Source organism: Coptis chinensis, chromosome 8 (genome assembly GCF_015680905.1).
Source record: "Coptis chinensis isolate HL-2020 chromosome 8, ASM1568090v1, whole genome shotgun sequence".
Classification (NCBI taxonomy): Eukaryota; Viridiplantae; Streptophyta; class Magnoliopsida; order Ranunculales; family Ranunculaceae; genus Coptis; species Coptis chinensis.
Genome location: NC_141463.1, coordinates 48,250,228 through 48,273,068, shown reverse-complemented (window position 1 = coordinate 48,273,068; position 22,841 = coordinate 48,250,228). Strand labels below are relative to the sequence as shown.

Genomic DNA, 22,841 nt, shown 5'->3' with positions numbered 1-22,841 from the left:
GAGGTACACCAATTTCTTTCTTTTGATACTCCTAAGTTTGACGATGACTTATACATTAAGGATGTCCACTTATTATTAGAGTCAGACCACTATTTGACCCTACTGCTACATTACCAACCAATTCACAAGAACCTGCCTCACTATTTTCCATTGAAGAGGCGGTCCCTCACGAATCCTTGATCCCCAATCCTCTAACTTCATATTTAAAACATCTACCCTCTTATTTGAAGTACGTGCTTCTCGATCCCGATGGTAGTCACCCTATAATAATTTCTTCCCACTTGACTACTAACAAATAAGCGCATCTGATTCATGTCATTCGTGAACACCGCTCCGCTATCGGTTGGTCCTTAGATGATATCAAAGGAATACACCCTAGTGTATACACGCATCGCATACATCTAGATGACAGCACGAAGACATCGCAGAAACCGCAACATCACCTTAACCCCGCCATGAAAGAGGTGGTGAGGGAAGAAGTTTTACGTTTACTTGATGCATGTATCATATACCCTATCTCTGATTGTGTTTGGGTTAGTCCTGTCCACATTGTTCCTAAAAAGTCTGGCATTACAGTTGTGCGCAATGATAAGGATGAATGTATCTCCACTCGCATTCTGGCAAAATGGAGAATTTACATTGACTATCACGAACTTAATGCCATAATACGTAAAGATCACTTCCCTTTTCCATTTGTTGACCAGATGCTAGAATGTTTAGCCGGTCATGCTTACTACTGTTTTCTTGACGGTTATTCCGGCTATTTTCAAATTGTCATCGATCCAACTAATCAAGAAAAAACAACTTTTGTATGTCCCTTTGGCACCTTTACATACAAACGAATGTATTTTGGTCTTTGCAATGCCCTTAGTACTTTCCAACGCTTCATGCTTCACATTTTTAGTGATATGGTGGAACGTTATATAGAAGTCTTCATTGACGACTTTTCTATTTATGGAAACTCCTTTGACGACTGCCTATCCAAACTTTCTAAAGTGTTAAAGCGTTGCGAAGATAAAAATCTGGTATTTAATTGGGAGAAGTGTCATTTCATGGTTACCAAAGGAATTGTTCTAGGTCATGTTATTTTGAAAGATGGGATAGAGATTGATAAACCTAAAATTGTTAAAATTGCTTCTCTACCTATCCCCCAAATAGATCGGGATATCCGTGCCTTTTTAGGCCACACTGGGTTTTCCAGGCAATTCATTCACGATTTTTCTAAAGTTGCTCGACCCTTAACCAATCTCTTGCTTAAAGATGCAGTCTTTGACTTCAATGTCAATTGCGAACAAGCTTTTGAAACTCTAAAAATCGCCCTGACTACCGCTCCTATCATTCAACCCCCTGATTGGTCTCAACCATTCAAACTGATGTGTGATGCTAGCGACTTTGCTATTGGCGCTATACTAGGCCAACGACGTGATGACAAACCTGTTGTCATTTGCTATACTAGTAAAACTCTTAATGACGATCAACGTAATTACACAACAACTGAGAAAGAGTTCCTAGTTGTTGTCTATGCTTTGGATAAGTTTCTCCCTTACCTGGTCTAATCATCCACCATCGTATATACTGACCATGCAGCACTTCGATACCTACTCACGAAAAAGGATGCGAAACAGAGATTGTTCTGCTGGATCCTTCTCTTGCAAGAATTCACCTTGGAAATCAAAGACAAGAAAGGAACCAAAAATGTGGTGGTTGACCATTTATCCAGGCTAGTTAGTGACATTGATAGTGATTTTGACGCCATCTGTGATTCCTTCCCAGAATGGTACGTAGATATCGTTAACTACCTAGTTACTGAGAAAGTTCCTTCCTCGTGGTCACGCCCTGATCGTAAAAAGTTCTTATCCACTGTAAAATATTATTTCTGGGATGACCTCTACCTCTTTCAGTATTGTTTCGACCAACTCATTGGTCGCTACATTCCCAATTGGGAACACACCGACGTGTTATCTTTTTGCAATGAACAATCTTGCGGTGGTCATTTCAGTGGGAAGAAAACTGCGACCAAGGTTTTACAATGTAGTTTTTATTGGCCTACCCTTTTTCGCGATGTACACAAACATTGCAAAGCTTGCATTCGTTGTCAGCACCTGGGGTGCACCCAACGCAATATGATGCCCCTAAATCCCATTTTAATTGTGGAATTTTTTTATGTTTGGGGCATTGATTTTATGGGACCCTTTCCTATTTCTCAAGGTTTTCTCTACATTCTAGTCGTTGTGGACTATGTGCCCAAATAGATTGAGGCACTCGCATGTCGCTCAAATAACTATAAGATTGTCATGAAATTTGTAAAAGAAAACATTTTCTCTCGCTTTGGTGTTCCAAAGCTATCATCAGTGATGGGAGTACACATTTTTGTAATAAAAATTTTGAGTTTTTAATGAAGAAATATGGAGTTACTCACAAAACTGTTACTCCATATCACCCACAGACGAGTGGCCAAGTGGAAGTCTCCAACAGAGAGATAAAGTCCATTCTGGATAAAACTGTCAATCCCTCAAGGAAAGATTGGTCTCTCCGCTTATCGAATGCCTTGTGGGCATACCGAACGGCATTTAAGACACCTATTGGGATGTCTCCTTACCGCATCGTTTTTGGAAAACCTTGTCATTTGCCAGTTGAACTTGAGCATCGTGCCCTATAGGCCATCAAAAGCCTTAATTGCAATATCAACGCGGCAGACGAGAAGTGAAAACTGCAATTAAATGAGCTTGAGGAGATTCGGAGTGATGTATATGATCTCTCGAAATCCTACAAAAATAATATGAAAAGAGTGCACGACAAGCACATTTTGCGTAAAGATTTCAAAATTGGCCAAAAAGTTTTACTTTACAACTCCATATTACACATTTTTCCTGGTAAATTGAAAACACGATGGTCTGGTCCTTTCATTGTGTCAGCTGTGACCCATTATAGGGAAATCTTTTTGTTTAATCCACAAGATAACATTGAATTTGAAGTAAATGGCCAACACCTCAAACATTACCACGAGTTACGCTCCCCAACTGTTGAACAAACTCTTCTTCAGGATCCGGTCTACATAGACTAGATGTTTCGTTTGACGTACTCAATCTTATTTCTCTGTAGAGGGTATGTCATTTTGGTAGCCGGGCCATCTTCTATTTTTATGATCTCAAAAGCACTTTGAAGTGTGTGGTTGCAAGTGCTGGAGCCGTAGTCCACAAAAACTTTACTTCAGAACTGAGTATAAATGTCTTCTGAAATGCGAGCAAACATTCCTGCTGGTAAACGATGAATTCCAAAAATCTCTCCTCCTTCTTTCTCCACACTTTTCTACTCTCTTCTTCCCCACGTTCAAATCGTCATTTGGACAAAGTCTCACCCCTCTCGAATTGGACAAGGTCGCAGTACTTTTTGCTCGTCGATGACATACGCACATAATGGGTCGTTGCACGCAGAATGGGCTGTTGCACGGATCGACTTCATCGAGAATCTTATAAATGGATTTCTTCCACCTAAGGATCCTCGCCGTTACCTGGGCCATGACCCAAATTAAGTTTCACAAATTTCCGTTAAAATTTCCATTCTTTGTCATTTTTTTTTTTTTTTTAGTTTTTAGTAATCCTAATTAAGTGTAGTGCAATTTACCTGTTGTAATCAATGTCATTTGTTTTTACTTAGTCATTTCCATTGTATTCTAATATTTGGTTTATCTTTGTCTACAGGTGGTATCTTTCATCACACGTCTTCTGCATCTCCAATAATGGCACCGCCAAAGATCATCCCTGAACAATCCTTCCAGGCTTTGTTGGATTCTCCTGCATATGGACTTCATTTCAGAGACCTCATCACACAAGTCCGTTGGACCTCCTTCATTTTGCACCCTAAGCAAACATACTCTCTAGGTTTAGTGGCTTATTTTTATGATAATATGAAGGATACAACAACATTTAATAATGCCCGTGGTTTCTTTTTGAACGAATTCGCAATCCGTATGGGTAACACCAGACATCTCTTTTATGAGCCTACAGTTGCTATGACTTTGGACCTTCCCTATCACTAGCCAACCCCCACCATTCAATACATCATACAAAACTCCTTTAATCACTACTTTTGGGAAGATTTCACCGGACTCTATGGCGATGGCCTCACCCAAGTCATTGAACATGAGGAACCTAGACGATGGCCGGACAAAAAAATTCCCCTGGCAAGTATGACAATGAATGTCGGGACTGCCATGTTGTTTATCCTTCTAAACATCATGGGGGATTGGCATTTTTCTACTACTTCCAAATCAGCTTGCAAGACTTTCCATGCTCTCGCTCAGCAACATACCTTCTTCGACATCATGAACCTCATAATTGAGAACCTGAAGAGGGCTCGTCTTTTTCGACACCATTATATCACCTTGCCAGTTACTGCATGCTAGATAATGAGGGCATTCTTCCCACAGTTTTCGGCCACTTTTCATGACTGGGTACGAGTAGATGTTATGTGTCTGGTGAACAAGATAATTCATTCTTTGAGATTTCGGGTCTACGTTGGCGCTCTTCAAGGTACCTGAGATACGTTCGTTGCTTCCCCAAAGACAAAGACATGATAGCCCATTTGGACACTTCTAAAAAGAGAAAGTGGAGCGAAGTTTGGCAGACCATGATAAACTGGCGTGACGCCAAGGAATGGCACTTCGATAAAGATGAAGCTAGAATGGACATACCCCTAATTCATAATTAGGGCAGTGTAAGTTGATGTACATATTTGTTGTTTTACTTTTTGATGTGAAAAATAAATAACCTGACAGTGTGTCCTTTCCCTTTTGTTTTGTATCTTTCAAGTATTTGATTTGTTATTCTATTAAGTGCTATATATGCTTAAGTGTTATGTTATGGATTTGTTGTAAAGCTTCAATGACTTAAGTGCTATGTGTAAGACTTCAATGATTTGTTGTGTCAGACCTGAGTCAAGTGCTATGTTTCAAGTACTTGATTTGTTATTCTATTAAGTGTTATGTATGCTTAAGTGTTGTGTTATGGATTTGTTGTAAGACTTCAATTACTTAAGTGTTGTGTTTTGATCATTTAAAGGCATGTTTGCTGTTATGCATTTTTTATCATATTAACATGTCAGACTTAAACGTAGACTTGAACACTATGTCAGAATTAAATGTAGACTTGAACATGTCCATTACATTAAAATGCTAATTTCCTCACAAGTTCAGTTACATCAGACACATTGCCTTCAATATGCATCTTAATAGCATCATCAATACACAACTTAAGTTTCCCCTCCTCTTTGGACTTCTCTTTGTTCTTCACTTCATTCCTTTCCACTTCCACAACCTTCCCTTTTGCTTTAGTTGGTATATCTATCCATTTGAAACTCTTGCATCTTGGTGCAATATTACATCTGAGGAATCTCAATCCTTTAGTGTTTTCTTGCGCTGCCCACTCCAGCAAACCCTCATAGTATCTGGACATCCTAAAACACAGGGGTAATCAAGCCAACGACAATCAACTTTCCAGTGGGCTCTGTATCCCCACAAAGAAAACAATACCCGTAGTTGATAGATTCCGATCATGACATTCCAATATAAAAAAAGAACAAAACAAATTAAGTTTGAGGCTTACTATTAGTTAGTGTAAACCCCCCAAACGTCAATATGCTATTTGCATAAACCCCCAATTTTTGAGTTAATAAAGAAACGAAGAAGAAGCGGTCGGGGAAGAAGATTAAGCGTAAGAATAGAATCTGAGATGGTTTATTTGTGTTGCTAACCTCACAAGTGCCACCGCCCATAAAAATGAGATGAGATTTGTGTTGATTTTAGACGAAATGTCGAGGAGGAGATGAGATTTATGCGAAAGAAAAAATATAAAATCCAACTGCTTATGAGAGAGAGAGAGAGAGAGAGAGAGAGAGAGAGTGGAAACTTTTGGGGGGTTTTCACAAAGAGAGATTTAACGTGTTAATGCGGGGGACCAACGGTTATTTCATAAGGGTAAAATGGTCAATAGATAAAATACCAACATCTGCTACACACAAAATTGACGGAGGGAGGAGGGAGGGGGGGCAAACTCAAATGATTTTAAAAATGAGGGGTTTAGTCAAAACGCTACATATTTTTTGGGGGTTAAGTAAAAATTCTCCTATTTTTTTAGACTTCGTATAAGTGGAGTTCATATAACGGACATGTTTTAAATATATACTAGTACTTCATAGTAGAAGTTTAAGGATTTTCAAAACGTAATTTATTTATAGAGCATTTAATTTGTGAAGTAAATCATTTAATTGGTTTTTAGAAAACATCTCTTTTGATGTTGAGATGTGCCGATATAAGATCTATTTAATAATAAAATTTTATGTTAGAACATATTTATGAGCGATACCAAAAAAACACCAAATTTTTTAACCAAACCAAATACCAAACCAAACTTACACCAACTAACTTCAGGAGCGATATCAAAAAGTTGATAACAAATGTTGCAGTTTTGGATAAACCGCGTCATATAGTCCATGTTGCTTTCCCAAAACCGCGCCATATAGACACCCACCACAGAAGTCCAAGCCCACGCAGTTTTCTAGAAACCGCGCTGTGTGTCATCTTACCTGGTTATTGCTATTCATCTTACTTGTAAACACCGCGCGATTTTTGCAAAACCGCGTCATTGAAGCCCACACTTTAGTCCAAGCCCATGCGGTGTTCGAAACACTGCGTAGTTTTGGAGGGGGTTTTTCCAAAACCGCGAGAGAGATTCAAAATTTGGTGTTTGCTTTGGTGTTTTTTTAATGTTTTTATCAAAAGGTGTCTCTCTTGAAAATGAAAAAACACCAAATTATTAAAAATTTAGTGTTTGATGCTATGATAGTGTCTCTCCTAATATTGCTCTTATTAAGAAACTATTTAATTCAAGTGAACCCCCTCATGTCATTAGGTTTTCGTTCAAAATGATTCGGAGGGTACACATGTCACACCTCAAAACGCAATCCCAAGCGCATATTTTCCTCTCTCTCAAAAACAAAAAACACCTTGTTCGTTTCGAGATCTTTGAAATTTCCTAATTGAGTGAGCGGAGCGAACGATCTTGGCAGAAGGGGGGTATGCGACAAAAACCAAGTTGGTTAGTTTCTGTCTCTCTGTCCTCAAGTTCTCTCTCATTTTTTCTTGCCCTCCATACCCTTTCTCCTTCACCCAACTCTCTCTCTCTCCCCGCAGCTCCGCTCACTCCCCACTGCCATGCAGTATACTAGTATATTAGATTCGAGATAACATATTTCTAATGAAAGCTAATAACTAATTATCTCGACAAGGGTAATTTTGGATGAAGAAAGCAGTAGTAGCAGCATCAGGTCAAAAACGACTTCGCCTCACCCCCAATCTTTACCAACAAGGACGAAATGGTCTTTTCCTCGATTGCCGTGCATGCGGCCATCTTCTCCAACACTGCACCAATCATCGTCTGATTAACCAAGGAAAACAAATCCATGCACACATTATACTCAACCCACTTACACCAGACAATTTCCTCGCCTCAAAACTCGTCACCTTTTACTCAAAAACTGGCCACCTTTATGAATCACGTAAAGTGTTTGATGATATTCCTGAAAAGAATATATTCTCATGGAATGCTATGTTTATTGCTTACTCTTTACATAAACAACATGCACACACGTTGAAACTGTTTTCTTCTTTGTTGTTATCTACATCTTTGAACCATTGTCTCAAACCAGATAATTTTTCTATTACTTGTCTACTTAAAGCGTTGTCGTCTTTGTTTCCTGAGGAGAGTTCGGGGAAAGTGGTACATGGGTTTGTTTTGAGACATGGGTATGAGTGTGATGTTTATGTTGTTAATGCTTTAGTGACGTTTTACGCGAAATGTGGGCAGTTGGGTTTTGCGAGGAAGTTGTTTGATGTTGTAAAGGAAAGAGATGTTGTGTCTTGGAATTCTATGATTGCTGGGTATTCTCAAGGTGGGTTGTTTGAAGAGTGTTTGAATTTGTATAGAGAAATGGTGGGCTGTGAAGGTTTACGACCGAATGGTGTTACGATGGTGAGTGTTCTTCAAGCTTGTGCGCAGTCTAATGATTTGATTTTTGGTATGGAAGTTCATCGTTTTATTATTGATAATGGGATTGAAGTGGATGCTGCAGTTTGTAATACAATTATTGGACTTTATGCAAAATGTGGAAGTTTGGATTATGCTAGGGAGTTGTTTGATGAGATGGAAGAGAAGGATGATGTTACTTATGGTTCGATGGTTTGTGGTTACATGAATCTCGGGTTTGTTGATAAGGCAATGGAACTCTTTCGTGAAATTAAGAGCCCAGCATTGAGTACGTGGAATGCTGTAATTTCAGGTCTTGTTCAGAATAACTGCCATGAGGGGGTCATTGAATTCCTTCGAGAAATGCAAGGAAGAGGTTGTAGACCAAACTCTGTAACACTTTCAAGTGTTCTTCCATGTTTTTCGTATTATTCAAATTTAAAAGGCGGGAAACAGATACATTGTTATGCCATTAGGAGCAATTATGATAGAAACATATATGTAGCCACTGCAATTGTTGATTTGTATGCGAAATCTGGTTTTCTACATGGTGCACTCCAGGTTTTTACAGAGTGCAGCCCTAAGAGTGTGATTGCCTGGACTGCTATAATTTCGGCATTTGCTGCCCATGGTGATGCTGATACAGCCTTAACTCTTTTTTCTAAGATGTGTATATGTGGAGTCAAGCCTGACCCTGTCACGTTTACAGCAGTATTGGCAGCTTGTGTACATGTGGGGATTGTAGATGAAGCTCGCCAAATTTTTGACGGCATGTTGCCAGTATATGGAATCCATCCTGCTGTCGAGCACTATGCTTGCATGGTTGGAGTCCTTAGCCGTGCCAGAATGCTTAAGGAAGCAGCGAATTTCATTTCAAAAATGCCTCTTGAACCAAGTGCCAAGGTTTGGGGTGCACTGCTTAATGGTGTTTCAGTTTCTGGTGATGTGGAACTTGGGAAGTTTGTCTGTGATCGACTGTTTGAACTCGAACCAGAAAACTCATGGAATTACATCATCATGGCAAATTTGTATTCTCAAGCTGGTAGATGGGAAGAAGCTGAAAAGGTTAGGGAGAAGATGAAAAATATGGGGTTGAAAAAAGTTCCTGGCTGTAGCTGGATTGAGACTAGTGGTGGGGTAGTGAGTTTCATTGCTGGCGATGGTTCCAACCCTATGATGGAAGAGATTTTTGTTGTGTTGGAAATATTGGTTCAGATGATGGGAAAAGAGAGTTATGTGGCGATAGTTGAGTTAGATGAGGAGAGTGTTTGCATTCCAAACTAAGTGTGCATGAAGGTGGTGGTATGACTTTGTTTTAGGACTTGATGGAAATACGTTAAGGCAGAAAGTTGAGAGCTTTTCTGTTGCTGTTTTGGGAGGCTACCAAGAATTGGCATTTGACTATCAAATGCTTGTGTCCTTCGTCAAGATTCAGCCTAATTGTACTACCATAAGCACCAAGTTCGTAGTACTTTGGTGGATCAGAGGGAGCAATGTGGGGGTGCTTGACACTGAGCTCCATAGTAAAAACAATGAGAAAGTACACTTTAGTATTTCTTTGGCAATTTTATATATAGAAGGGTATTTCATATTCAGAATTAAATCTCAACTGTGTGTTGAAGCCTCTGTTGCATGGGTACACCCTAATTTCCTCTGTATTGCGTACCCGTGTCCTGCGGACACTGGTACGGACACAAGCAAAACAGACCCTAATTCTCAGATCTCGCCGTGTCCAAATCGTCGTACCCGTGTCCAAACCAGACACTCCGTCCCGTACCCATGCTGCAACACAGGTTGAAGCATATTTTGCTCCTTTTGACGCCCTCACGGTTTTAGTTAGACGTGGCATTCTTGACTTGGGGTTTTTCTCATTGACCTCCACTAAGTATTGGTTGGGAAGTTTCAAGCTCACATCCACCAAATACAGATGTTGGATGAATTTTAATATTTTGTGTTTCAAAGATGCTACTGCTTGAATTACGAATATATGTCCACCACAGCTCTATTTGTCGTGTCAGATGAAGAACCTGAGCTGGTAGGCGGTTGATTACCATTCTAGGCTTCTAGCCACTGAATTTGGAATCCCACAATTTTAGAGCTACTAAAAACGATTCTAGGAATTGATGGTGCAATTCGTGGTTGGTTCCCTCTCAGATTATAATGGTCAGTTAAGTTGATTCCACTGTTGCATTATTTTTGTGTTTCGCCACATGTGCACACTGAAAAACAAGTCATTTGCAGTGTTCTCAGAAAATTGCAAATAGCACGACTTCTAACACCTTGCCACAATTACCTGTGCATGTAGCTCAGACTAAAATGACAAAGAGGATAGCAACGGATTGGATTCTGATTTTGGGCCAACTAGCCTAAAACGATTTTGCACCTGTTTTAGCTGGTGCATTGGACTTTGCTCTTAGAGGTCCTTGGTGATATGAAATGGAAGATGTTGTATGTTAGCATGGGGATACATAGAATGGAAAAACAAACTGACTACAGAGGTTCTATTACCATGTAGAAAAGCTGATAAGGGATGTCAATCAATCAGAAGGAAATGTTATCTGAAAAAGCATCGTGTCTGAAAGTCTGAATGAAGCTGCAGAAGAAATTGAAGAGGGCCTCTATACTTTGACAGGATGCCAGTGGAGATTAATGAGGAAACAACCAACAGAATTGGAAAAAATTGGAATGCAATCAGTAATCTACTTGAGGGCAATTCTTATCGAGTCCAAACTCCAAAGGATGTACATGCCATTGATACAGGTAACTACACTTACCATTTAAATTTACTTATCAAAAATATTTTACTGTGTTTTGTGTTTGAGTCCTTGGACCATCTTTGGCTACTGTCTGAATATCTAAATATGGACCCCGGATTTTATTCGAGATTCGGACATGTAGTGTTTATGTTGGGTTAGATCACCCAAACTCCCATTTGAGTATTTTACGGAGTTTTTGAAGAAGTGGAAGGAAAGTTGGGTAAATTACTTCAGAGTTGATATTCCAAAGTTTGGGATGACAACCCATACTAGCTAGGTAATTTTTTTTATATGTACATATTTTTTTTAGTAGAAAGGCAGGAAGCTATGTACCTGTTTTCTCTAGCCAAAGTAATTACAAGTTGGTAAAACCCATATATTCTTGGGTAATTTCCTAAACGGCCCCCAATAATTCACATTGTGCTCCAATATGCCACAGTTGTCAATTTTGACTTTTTCAACAGTTTTTTGACCATTTTTCCCTTCCTTTTAAAACAATAAATATTCTCTCCTCTACCACCGATTCTCTCTCCTCTAAATTTCTTGTCCCCACATGATTTGATGTTTACAATCACACAATTTCATACACACATTAGAAGAGCGAACAAGATTAACTTAATGGTTTAAATTTGATTTTTTTTTTATTTGTCAAATCACCAAAATTCAAGAGATTTGTGCTATGTCGAGATTAAGTTTAGAATTTTAGATTGATAGTCCACATTGGGTTTTGCTTTCGATTTTGATTTGATTGCATCGAGATCGTCATAAATGAGATACAATTCATCCAGTTCGTGATCGAGGAAATTAACGGGCATGATTTATTTGTTTTTTTTAATTAATTATTTAATTAACTAGGAACATAAAATAAAAATAATTAGGAAATCAAATTATTAGACGATTTTTTTTTTATCAAATGAAGAAGTTGACATCTTCTATACTACAAACCACCACTATCTTCCACAAAATCTAACACTAACATTCAACAAAGACGAATAACCAAACTAACAAAAAAACAAAAATAGCAGAAAACCTTAAACACCATCAGACTAGATTCAATCTTATTCGTTGTCTTTCCATCATCCTCATCTTCTCCATCATCTTCATCATCCTCATCATCATTATATCACCACTTGAACTTCCAGTTGAACTATCATCATCATCATCATCATCATCATTATAGTCATTGTCAAGCTGATCCTCATTGATTGGTTCATCCCCGTCATAGTTTGGGTCCTACAAGCCATATTCACCCCACTCTTCATCATCTGAATATTTCTTTCTGGGAGAATGTCTCCCACTCCTTTTGCTCTTCCTCATCACTGAGATCACTTTCATTTGTGCAGCAGTACCAAGGATAAGGAATAACTATGAATTGGAGAAAACAGAGAATTTAACTAAACATTCTAGTTCATTATTGTCTGATGTTTAATTAATGAAGCTTTGGGCTTGTGTACAGCTGGAAAGTGGGTTAGGGGCACTTCTACCCTTCCTAAGGTATTTGACTAACCAAATGGCTCAAAGTTGGAATTGGTATGGAAAGGCAGACAACCAGTAGGACTTCGGAAACATCCAAGCTTGTTCTCTGAATCTCTTGGAGTATTAATGGCAACGTCACGTTGATTTGATTGGACAAAAAATTAGGAGCTCCAAGATGTAGGCGACAAAGAGTGGTTATGGGATAACATTAAGGTATGAACATTTGGATCTGCACACATTTGCGCTAATTTAAAAAAATGTCTATTTCATTTCTTAGTAGATCTTTTTGTCTGTTGTTTTAGGATAAATGGGAACTTGATGAGACCCGGAAGGAGCCTACTTTGGGTCTGATTTCCGAGGATGAATTCAAAAACAAAAAGAGTAAATGGAAAAGGAACTTTTATACCCGCTATGCCACATGAAGAGTGTATAAGCCATAGGCCAGAGCAACTATCGCAACAGGAGTGGGTTCAACTTGTGGAGTTTTGGGATACTCCGGAGCATCAAGTAAGAAAAAGTGTAATGTTTAACTTAAGTATTTTTTACAGGGTACAATATTAACTAGGAGATCTTTTTGTGTAGGCAAATTCTAAATGTAACTGGGCTAACCGTGCCAAGCAAATAGCGAAGCATGCTGCTGGAAAAATAAGTTTTCCCAGTTTGAAGAGATAATGGTACATTTGCTTATTATTTTTATTTTCCTACTGCGGCATTGAATTTGACTAGTAATTAACAATTAATAAATTTCTTTATGTTTGGTTAGAGTCAGGAGGCTAGAGCACCCCCTACCCTAGGAGATCTTTTTGTGAGGACTCATACAAGTTCACAAACACATGATGCTCTTGATGATCAATCAAGAGAATACATTGTATGTAACAATTTGATCTTAGTAATAGCTTCAGTTTAAATATCATACTCGGTTGTATTTAATATCGTGTGTGTATTTTTTTTTTTGGAATACGAAGGACAAAATGAAAGACCTAGCAGGTATAGATGAACATGGGACACAACTACCTCTCTCAGATGAGATTTATAGGGAAGTGATGCCTCCAGAGCGGCATGGACGTGTGAGGTTGAAGGGACGAGGTGTAACACCAACTAGCTACTTTGGCTCCCGATTATCTTCAGACAATCGTGTGAATGACCTGGAAAGCCAGGTGGCTGAAATGCAAAGAGTAGCGCAAGAGAAGGAGGAGGAAAGACAACTTGAGATTGAAGAGATTAAGAGGCAAGCACAAGAGAAAGATAAGCAAAGGCAACATGAAATAGATGAGATGAAGAGGCAGTTGGATGCACGAGATGCGGACATGGAAGCACGACTTATGCAAAAGGTGGCTAATTTTGCCTAGATGGTATCACGCAGGTATGTAAACATGCTTAATTTCTTGTCTATGGATATTCTTTTTTCTTTATAATCTGAGTTGGTCTCTTAGAGTCTGTAGTTATCTTCGCCCTATTAAAAAACCTTCCTGGATGCATATTGTTAAGCCATTGAATCCAAATATTTGTTTAAGTAGTTAGCGTAGATTTCATAGCAACTTGGTTAGTTCTAGAAGTGGTTTTGAGCTTAAGATCAAGTACTTGTGACTTTGAGTCCAAATACTATTTAAGTAGTTGCTTAGAATTCAAGTCAAGAACCCAATATACACTGGTTTCAATAAACTTCTCTTTTTGTACCCTAAGATTGTAGTTCAGTAAATTGATCAAATTGTTTATATCAAATAGAGGTCAAAGTGGCAGACCACTTGACAATTGTGATGCCAACTAGATAAAATTCCCGATGTGAATACTAATAAAACCACATTTTTTTTTCTAAAGGGTAATTTGTATAAATAGCAAAAGAATGGGTTACAAGTTGTTACAGTACATGTGAAGTAGCTCATGAGAATGGAGGCACTATTGTGCAAATATTCTCGGTATATTTCACGTTGTGAATCTATAGTAGTTAAGATTCGGGTCTTCTAGTTTGGTTATGAAGGCAGCTCTATGACTCCACCATTGCTTGGACCCTTTAGGTAGCATTGCGCCGTTCCTAGCACTTTTTGTTTTTTTGGTCGGTAAGCGAGGTTTTTATAGAGGTCCCCTACCCTTTTATTAATAATAAAAAATAAATCATAGTGTGTTACATTCTCACTCTCTCATGTAAAAGAACTGGGAAGTAACTCTATGTAACTAGCTGTGGGAATATTACTATCTTAAGCATCAGCTAGTTTATTTGATTCCCGGAATGCATGTTCAATACCAAAAAATTCGAAGGACTCCTTCATATGCTCAATACTCCTTATCAACTTTTCTGCTTGCCACATGTGCTGATTTCCCTTTGTTAAGAAAAAAACCACGGTCCTGGAATCAGTTTGCACCTGCACCCTGATCTTTTTGATGCCGTGCCTTAGTGCCTTACTGAGTCCCTGCTCCACTGCTTGCATCTCAATCAGCTCTATGGATTTCTTGCTGGCCTTTCCATGACTTGCTGCAACCACTTCTTCTTCCTCATTGCGAATGACTGCTGCCCATCCACCCAACATCCCTTGAAGAGTACCATCTGTATTGAGATTATTTACACCCACTTCTGCCTTGTTCCAACTGCATAATTTCTGCTGCTTCCTCTTGAACTGATCATGAACATTCCAAGTATCCATGAACTGTTGTGCTTCTGTCCTCTCTCCATCTTGATGTCAAATGCCATCAGCTTAATCCTCGTATCCTCTATCACTGATTTCACCAATTTCGGAATATAAGTTATCTTATTCTGAAATATTCTTTCATTTTGTGTTTTCCAGCTCCAGTAGTTAATCCCATTCCACATCGGTCGTGTTGCATCTTGCTGGTATCCTTTCCCTTTGGTAACCACCTCCAGCCACAATAACTCTCCTTGCCAATTAGTTGCCATCCTTCTGTTAATTCCCAACTTTTGCAGTAACATAAAAGCTTTGTTAAAGCCCCTCATACTCCAGCAGGCGAGGTGTATCATTTAAGTAGTTGAGGGTGAATAAAGAGACTTGATTTAGTCCCCCTTCTTCCTTGTTGCTCGACCTGACCTTATCATTCCTTTCATGCGGTGATTTTTTACTACCTGCTTATCCTTCTTCTGTTATTTTTGAACTAGTTCAGATTGCAAGTGCGTGAACCTGTTGTCTCCTTGTTGCAGTACTTGTATTCTCTTGTAGGTTACAGTCTGTTTTTCATTGGAGCATTTCTGAACTTCATTAGCCATCTCTTCCTCGCTCTCTGTACTGCTCTCTGGGTCATTTGTTGTCCCCTTTTCTTCCTTGTGTTCCTAGCACATTAGTCAGGTGAGAAATTGGTTTTTCTCCAGGTTGAAGAGATTGTAATCCATTGCACTTTGTTTTTTATTTGATCCCAAGTTGCTTTGCATTGCCAGTGAACTTGATTCCTTTGGAAATCTTGTGCGGCTGCCCTTGAATCTGTTTGAACCCATAGCTTGGTCCAACCCATTTGTACCGCCTGCATGATACTCTCCACAATTGCCTGACTTTCAGTCACATAGCATGTAGTGAGCCCCAAGCCCCCAATCAGAGTACCTTTGATTTCATTACTCGAGTCTCTGAAAACTGGAGAAAAACCAATTTCTCACCTTTTTTGTTAAGACAACAGCCATGGCAGCCATTATCTGCCTTTTTGTACTAATGCATGGTCCTATGTTACAGTGAAAATTCTTTCTGTACTCTGCTCCAATTGTGTTGGTGGGGGGGATCAAGTTACTTCCACCGGCCTTCGGTAAGTAAGATGATTTTTTTACATTGTCTGTGTATGTAGCTTCTAAATCATCTCTGCATTCTTTACTGTGGAAATTTCTATGATCCCAGCTGGTTGGAAACCTAAGACTGGTGGTTTATCATAAAGACAGTGTCAATCCATTGTAAATATTCTTTATGGTGGGGGTGGGATCACCTGTTTAACTAAAAGCAAATTCTGTCTTTAACTTTAGTTTAAAATTCCAAGGAGAGATCTAATGTATCAAAGTTTTAGTTGAGGTAAAGTTAGCAAAGTTGATTATTTCTATAGAGAGGAAGGATGAAAATCGCTCGGAGGGATTTGTGGATGTTCCTCTATTCCTGCCTTGCTCTTGAGCTCATATTATCTGCTTCTCCTTGGGACAAAACCTTTGCATCAGGTGGTGTTCTTATTTCTTTTCTCCTCTGTCTAAATGATTTCAAAACACGTTGATCCTCTATCGAAAGGTCTCTATTCCACAAAGATGGTGACCTACCATGTTCTTATTCTGGGATAGCACTAATATTCAATTCAGTTATGACAATTCAATCCGAAATATCCATGTTGATTACAGAAAATGAAGATCAGAGTAATATTTGTTACTACCCCTGAACTCTGCGTCTCTACCTTAGGGATCTTTGGACTCTATGCGTTTAAGGGAACGCTTAATAATTAGCTGATGTGTTAAAATTATATATATAGAATTATAGATATCAGAAAATAAATCTTGTTCATGAAATTAATTGAAGATCATGCAAACTAATGGTATATGTGATACATTAGTTTCCAAGTTGTTGCGTAGGTCAAGTATGCTTTTATCCTTTTTGTTTGTTGAATTCTTCACAAACTTCATTTAACTTCCCACTGTCATATTTTTTTCTTCGTCGATCTTTTCTGTGTACTTCTTATTTCTTAAACTATTGATAGCTGCCATCTATTACAGATAGTCACTTAAGTTCTCATGAGTTTCCATAACTAGATCGGACTATGGAATATAACAGTCATTTGTGTCAATGTAGTCTACACTCTGCAAAACAATCCTCTCATTTTAAATCCAGCTATATATATATATACTAATATGTGTATATTTATGAAGCATGTGTGTTTCTAGCTCATGTATAGGAGAGTAGTGTGTGTAACGGGCTTCTGCATACAAACATTACTAGGGAATCTAAACAAACTTTACATCTAGTTTACTGTTCCTATGTTACTCTCTTTCATCTTCATAAGTCCCACTAAACCTAACCACCTGTTAGGCTTTAAATTGCAAGTATTGTTTTAACTTTTAATCCAATGTGTGTTATGAACTTTTAAAAGTCATTTCATGATACTCAGATGACATGAGTTCTTGCAAATTCTAAATTTGTGTTAATTGTTGTTTGTTTACGCAAAAAATACATGCACATCGATGGCTTCTTGTACATGCATGATTGATTCCGAACTTCATGGTTTTGGCGCTGATAGGCGGAATATGGTACTATTACGCATGCGTACTGCTAGATTTTGAACTTTCATCACAAGGATTTTTTGTGTAGATATTTTGGTACTTTTGTTTGTGTGATACCGAAATACTCTAAAGATGAATTGTTGTTTATCTTATTTTGGTAGTGATTGGAATTGGTTTATATAGCTTCCATGTGAAATAAAATTTCAGTTTAGATTCTCATTCATAGCTTTATGTGGTTTAGTATATATATATATATATACACTTTTTGTCCGCTGCCATTTGCTAAAAAAAAAAAAAACCAAAAGTAATATCTTGATGCGGCTATTTACTGTAAAAAAAGAACTAAAAGTAATGTCTGGAGAAACATATATTGCCACGACTGTGGCAATAAATACTTTTGGATGTCGTGCCCGCAACAAAAAGAAATTAATTTATTTTGAAAAAATTAAACTAATTCAAATAAAAAACGTCTTGCTACCACATGGTCGCGGCTAAATGTTCATTCTCTTGCAGCGGTGGCAAAAGTTATAGCAACAAATTTCTTTCTACACATTTTTTTGCCTCGAGCGAGACTAAAAGATTTTTCGTGGCAAAACACATGTTGTCACAAATTTTGGACTTTTCGCCACTACAACTGGCCGCCCGCGACAAAAAATCTTATTTTTAGTAGTGGTGCCCGAAGGGTAAGGGATAAATAAGGGCTGACAATGGGTTGGGTAAGAACCGTTATCCACTCCAGTTTGAACCAATAAAAGCAGGTCTGGGATAGGTAATTAGCATTTTGGACGGGTTTCGAGCTTGAAAATCAAAACCGGACTTTTATTAGATTGGATTTGGATTAAGTTTTGATCGAACCATTTTGGACCCGATCCGGTTCAAATAAGGTTCAAATTATTCTTGCCGGATATTCCCATTTCCTTCTTTAACGTCAATTTTGTATTACTTTTTAACATAATAAAAAAGATTGTTTCTATCTATTGAAAAATCTTCCCTTACAAATTTAGATTTCAAATCATCCATCACGCCCATTCAAACCACAAATCATGCAATTAAGATTTGAATTCCTAACTATCTAGTGCATATTCCAAAAAAATCAAAAGGGTATGATATCTTGCCAAGGTGAATTTTCTATAATCATCTATATATACTTCATTTTTTACTACTACCATCACAAGAAAGTAGCATACAATCCAACGTTTTCTTAATGTAAGCCTCTTAGATTTCATATATTTTAGATACATTATTTTTAATTATTATTTTAGATCATATTGATAGATACCAATTTATATTACTTTTGACTTGTTTGGTGCAGAGTGAAGTTATGAGTAATCCTATTCCTATTGTTGAGAATGCCACCCCTGCTGAGCTCCTGAGCTCCATCTCCACCTTCTGGAGTGAAAAGGAAGCAAGGTCAAAGTGTGGCATGATTTTGACAAGAAAAAATCATCGGAAGGGAAAGACATTGCTACTTGTAAGCATTGTAGGAAGGAGTTTACTGCATCTAATGAAAATGGTTTTAGTCATCTAGCAAAACACTTGAAGTCCTGTCCTATAATGAAAAACAAAGATATGCTTCAGCCACTAATTTTTGCTAATAAGGATGTCCATGATGGAACTCGTGCTATTAAAGCATCCAAGTTTGATCAAAGTCGAAGCCGACTTGATTAAGCACGAATGATAACAAAGCATTAATATCACTCTTGTTCATGAATTTTTCTATATTTTCATAAACAATCTTTAGAAACACAATCAAGAGTGATATTTTGACAATAAATAGAGAAGAGAAGGAAAAACTTAACAATTTTTTTGATGATTTTTCTGGTAAAGTCAGTTTTACTACTGTTTTATGGATTTTTGAAACACAAGATGCATATCTTTGTTTGACTGGCCATTTCATAGATAACAATTGGAACTTGCAAAAAAAGAGTTTAAGTTTTGTGTTTATGGAAGCGTCTCACACATCTGATGAGATATCAAGGGTTCTCATGGCATGCTTGCTAGATTGGACTGTGGATAAAAAGGTTAACACTATTATTGTTGATAATGTATCTAATAATGATGCAATGTTAACCAAGATTAGAGCCATTCTTAATCGTGATCAGTTGTTAGTCCTTGGGGGAAAGTTTTTACATGTACGTTGTACCACTCACATTCTTAATCTTATTGTCAAAGATGGTTTATTTGTTATTGGATCTGCACTCTCTAAGATTAGAGAGTTTGTGAAGGGAACACCACAAAGAAAACTCAAATGGAAATATGCAGTCGACCAAGTGAAGGTAGCAACAACAAAACAGATTTGCCTAGATGTTCCAACCAAGTGGAAGTCGACCTATAAAATGCTTAAACGTGCATTGCTGTATCAAGATGCATTCTGTCAATTGGAACAGCGAGAGTCCGACTTTTTAACGAACTCGAGCAAAGAAGATTGGGAAATGGCCGAGGTGATTTCTGGATGTTTGAAGGTGTTCTATGATTCGACAAAAACTCTTTCAGGTATATGGTTCACTAACTACTAATTCTTATTAATTAGACTATTTTTTTTTCTTTACATGTTTCTTGTTTTAGTTTTATCTCTTGATTGTTTCAACTTTCAAGTTAGTAATGAATTATTTGATATACAAGTACTAATTATCCCATCGCAAATATGTATTTTGTTGAAGTGTGTAAAATTCATGTGAACTTGTTTCAATGGCTAAATCATGAAGATGCATTGGTGATTCTGATGGCGGAGAAAATGTATGAAAAATTTAAGAAGTATTGGTATGTTTGTAGTGTGCTTTTAGTTGTGGCAGTGGTTTTGGATCCTTACTTCAAAATGATGTTTGTTCAGTTTTATTATAATCTCATATATGGAGCTGACAATGTGATTTATGTTAGTCAAATACGAGGTACTTTGTTTGACTTATATAATGAGTATGCTTCAGAGTTCATTTTGAACTCAAGCATTATTACTCAAGTTTTCCATGGCAGCTCTTCAAGTGAAGCAATGACAGGGATTAGTAAGGACAAGCTCAAAAGGTTTGAAACATTGTGCCATAATAAGGAGGGTTATGATGGTGCACCACAAAAACCTAAGTTGGAGCAGTATTTGGACGAACCCATATTTCCTGCTAATGGTGAGTTCAAGATACTGAATTGGTGGAAGGTTAATAGTCCAAAGTATCCTATTTTGTCTAAGCTAGCACGTGATGTTCTTACAATTCCTGTTTCATCAGTCCCATCTAAATCAGCTTTCAGCACTAGTGGTAGGGTGCTCAACGAGTACCGTTCTTGTTTGACTCCAGATACATTGCAAGCTCTTATTTGTGCACAAAATTGGTTGAATTCGGATACTGGAGGTATGTATCAATTTTAAAAGTTTACTATGTCAAATTATATATGATATTAGTTTTCTCAAGTTGGTTTTTGACTTGATAAAGTAGCTTCTTTCACTGTTCAAATAACACACATGGATGTCGACAACGAAACGGTGGCTTTGATGAACTAGGTTGGTGGGGCTTGGACTAGAGGATGGTTTGGAAGTTGTTGATTGTAGGAACATCAAGTTTTTTTTTGTAAGCAGGAACAAGTTAATAAGGGATGTATGCAGTTCCTAGCACGTTATTTATTATTATTTTTTCAATAAACAAGAGTGGGCAGCACGTTATTTATTTTATGTTTTTAATAAACAAGAGTGTTTTTTTAATAAACAAGAGTGGGCGTAGAGAGCAAGATTGTAAGCTCTTATATTGGTTTTTCATTGAGTAATGGAAATTTTCTTCTTTTATTTATGTGTTGCCTTTTTTATTTCTATGCATTGTTTATATTTAGACAAAGAAGGTATTCCACTTGATCAACAGAGATTAATCTTTGCTGAAAAGCAACTAGAAGATGGACGTACTTTAGCTGACAACATTTAGAAAGAGTCAACTTTGCATTTGGTGTTGAGGTTAAGAGGTGGAATTATTGAACCTTCTTTGATGGCTTTGGCTAGGAAGTATAATCAAGACAAGATGATTTGCAAGAAGTGTTAGTAAATTGCAAGAAGAAGAAATGTGGTCATATTAGGGGTGTCTCTTTTTGCCGAATTTCCAATTTTGCCGAAATCCGACCCAAAATTGGTACGGGTGTAATTTTCATGGGCCGATATCCAATTTTCCAATTTCTGAAAATTCCAAAAAAATATTGGATCAGATTCGGATATAACTAAAAACCAATCTGATCCGATATCCAATCTGAAAGTTCCGATATATATAGTCGATCTAAAATTTTCAATATTATTGCCAATTTATTCCAAAAATATGTACTTATAAACTAATAAATCTCCACTGTCCATTTGGTTAGATCTCGACCGTTCATTCATTTTCTAGTTTTTGTACTTCCAAAAACAAAACAAACAACATAACTTAGCCGCTACTTGACTCTCTCTCTTACATGTATTAGGCTTTTGTTAGTTCTTTACATGTAAAGTCTTGTTTTTTTGAAGTTCCAAAGTGTTTTAGTGTTATTGTATATTTTGAAATTTAGTGATGTCAAGTTTTCTTTTCCAAAAATAATTGAAAGTAAAGAGATCTGTAAAAAAAATTGAAAATTTACCATGTATTCCAAAATTTCCGAATTATTCCAAATTTCCAAAATTGGAAATATATTTTGAATCCGAACAAAAATTTGATCAGATTTGGCTATATATTAGGTTCCGAAAAAATTCGAAAAAAATTCGGAATGAACTTAATCCGATCCGATCCGAAGTCACCCCTTGGTCATATCAATCACTTGAGACCCAAGAAGAAAATTAAGTGAGTTCTGGTCTCTTCTGCGTCTGGGGGCAGCTTTAGATTTTAGGCAGGACATCATAAATTGCACTGAGTGCCCGAGTGGTTTAGCTTGTACTACTACTTTATTTCCTTTAGTATGCGGACTTGGTTGTTAGAGTTTTGTAAGTTGTAACATCTTAATATGTTATGGTTGAATTTATATTACCTCTTAGAAAAAACAAATTGGGATTCAATTACAAAAGACCCGGTCCACCCCATCAAAATTAAGGTTATTGGTTCCGAACGGATCGGGTCCGGAATCAAGAAAAAAATTTCAGTCCGGTTCTGGTTCTCAATTTCAAATTTTCATTTGGGTCTGGTAAGGTTATGGATCTATACTGTTGAAAAGCATAACAGTTTTGGATTTTCAAATATCCAGACCGATCCAACCCATTGCCAGCCCTAATAACCATGATTTTTTTTTTTTTTTTTTTTTTTGAATTGGCAAGCCTGTTTTAAATGAGATCAGTAACTCTTTGATATTGGCGGGGTTCGAACCCTAAACCTCTAGTATCATCACCCAAAAGTTTTATCAACTTTGCTAGAATTGCATAAAATAGAGAATTAAAAAAGAAATAAGAGACATTGTGTTGAGAGAAGAGATTGCTAATAG

General features: G+C 37.4%; 3 protein-coding genes across 12 annotated transcripts; 2 read left to right on the top strand and 1 right to left on the bottom strand.

The window, feature by feature from the left end:
- Positions 1-6,896: 6,896 nt before the first annotated feature.
- Positions 6,897-21,199, top strand: LOC147481753 (Pentatricopeptide repeat (PPR) superfamily protein). 10 transcript variants are annotated; one of them, XM_086577426.1, is made up of 9 exons: positions 6,897-10,184; positions 10,327-10,781; positions 12,234-12,466; positions 12,556-12,760; positions 12,836-12,927; positions 13,017-13,121; positions 13,219-13,616; positions 15,922-15,991; positions 18,748-21,199. In XM_086577426.1, exon 1 carries the CDS (start codon positions 7,296-7,298, stop codon positions 9,303-9,305), a length of 2,010 nt encoding a protein of 669 aa, XP_086433552.1. In that variant the 5' UTR covers positions 6,897-7,295; the 3' UTR covers positions 9,306-10,184; positions 10,327-10,781; positions 12,234-12,466; positions 12,556-12,760; positions 12,836-12,927; positions 13,017-13,121; positions 13,219-13,616; positions 15,922-15,991; positions 18,748-21,199. The 10 variants fall into 10 exon arrangements, with proteins under 10 accessions (XP_086433552.1, XP_086433550.1, XP_086433545.1 ...); XM_086577424.1 differs by lacking the exon at positions 15,922-15,991 and having other exon boundaries at positions 6,897-10,781; positions 18,748-20,551; positions 20,651-20,773; positions 20,855-21,199; XM_086577419.1 differs by lacking the exon at positions 15,922-15,991 and having other exon boundaries at positions 10,332-10,781.
- Positions 14,449-14,892, bottom strand: LOC147481754 (uncharacterized). The gene has a single exon (XM_086579030.1). The coding sequence runs from the start codon at positions 14,890-14,892 to the stop codon at positions 14,449-14,451; it is 444 nt and encodes a 147-aa protein (XP_086435156.1).
- LOC147481752 (zinc finger BED domain-containing protein RICESLEEPER 1-like) lies at positions 20,080-21,334 on the top strand. The gene is made up of 2 exons (XM_086579029.1): positions 20,080-20,773; positions 21,246-21,334. The coding sequence occupies exons 1-2, from the start codon at positions 20,080-20,082 to the stop codon at positions 21,332-21,334; spliced, it is 783 nt and encodes a 260-aa protein (XP_086435155.1).
- The last annotated feature ends 1,507 nt before the right edge of the window (positions 21,335-22,841 follow it).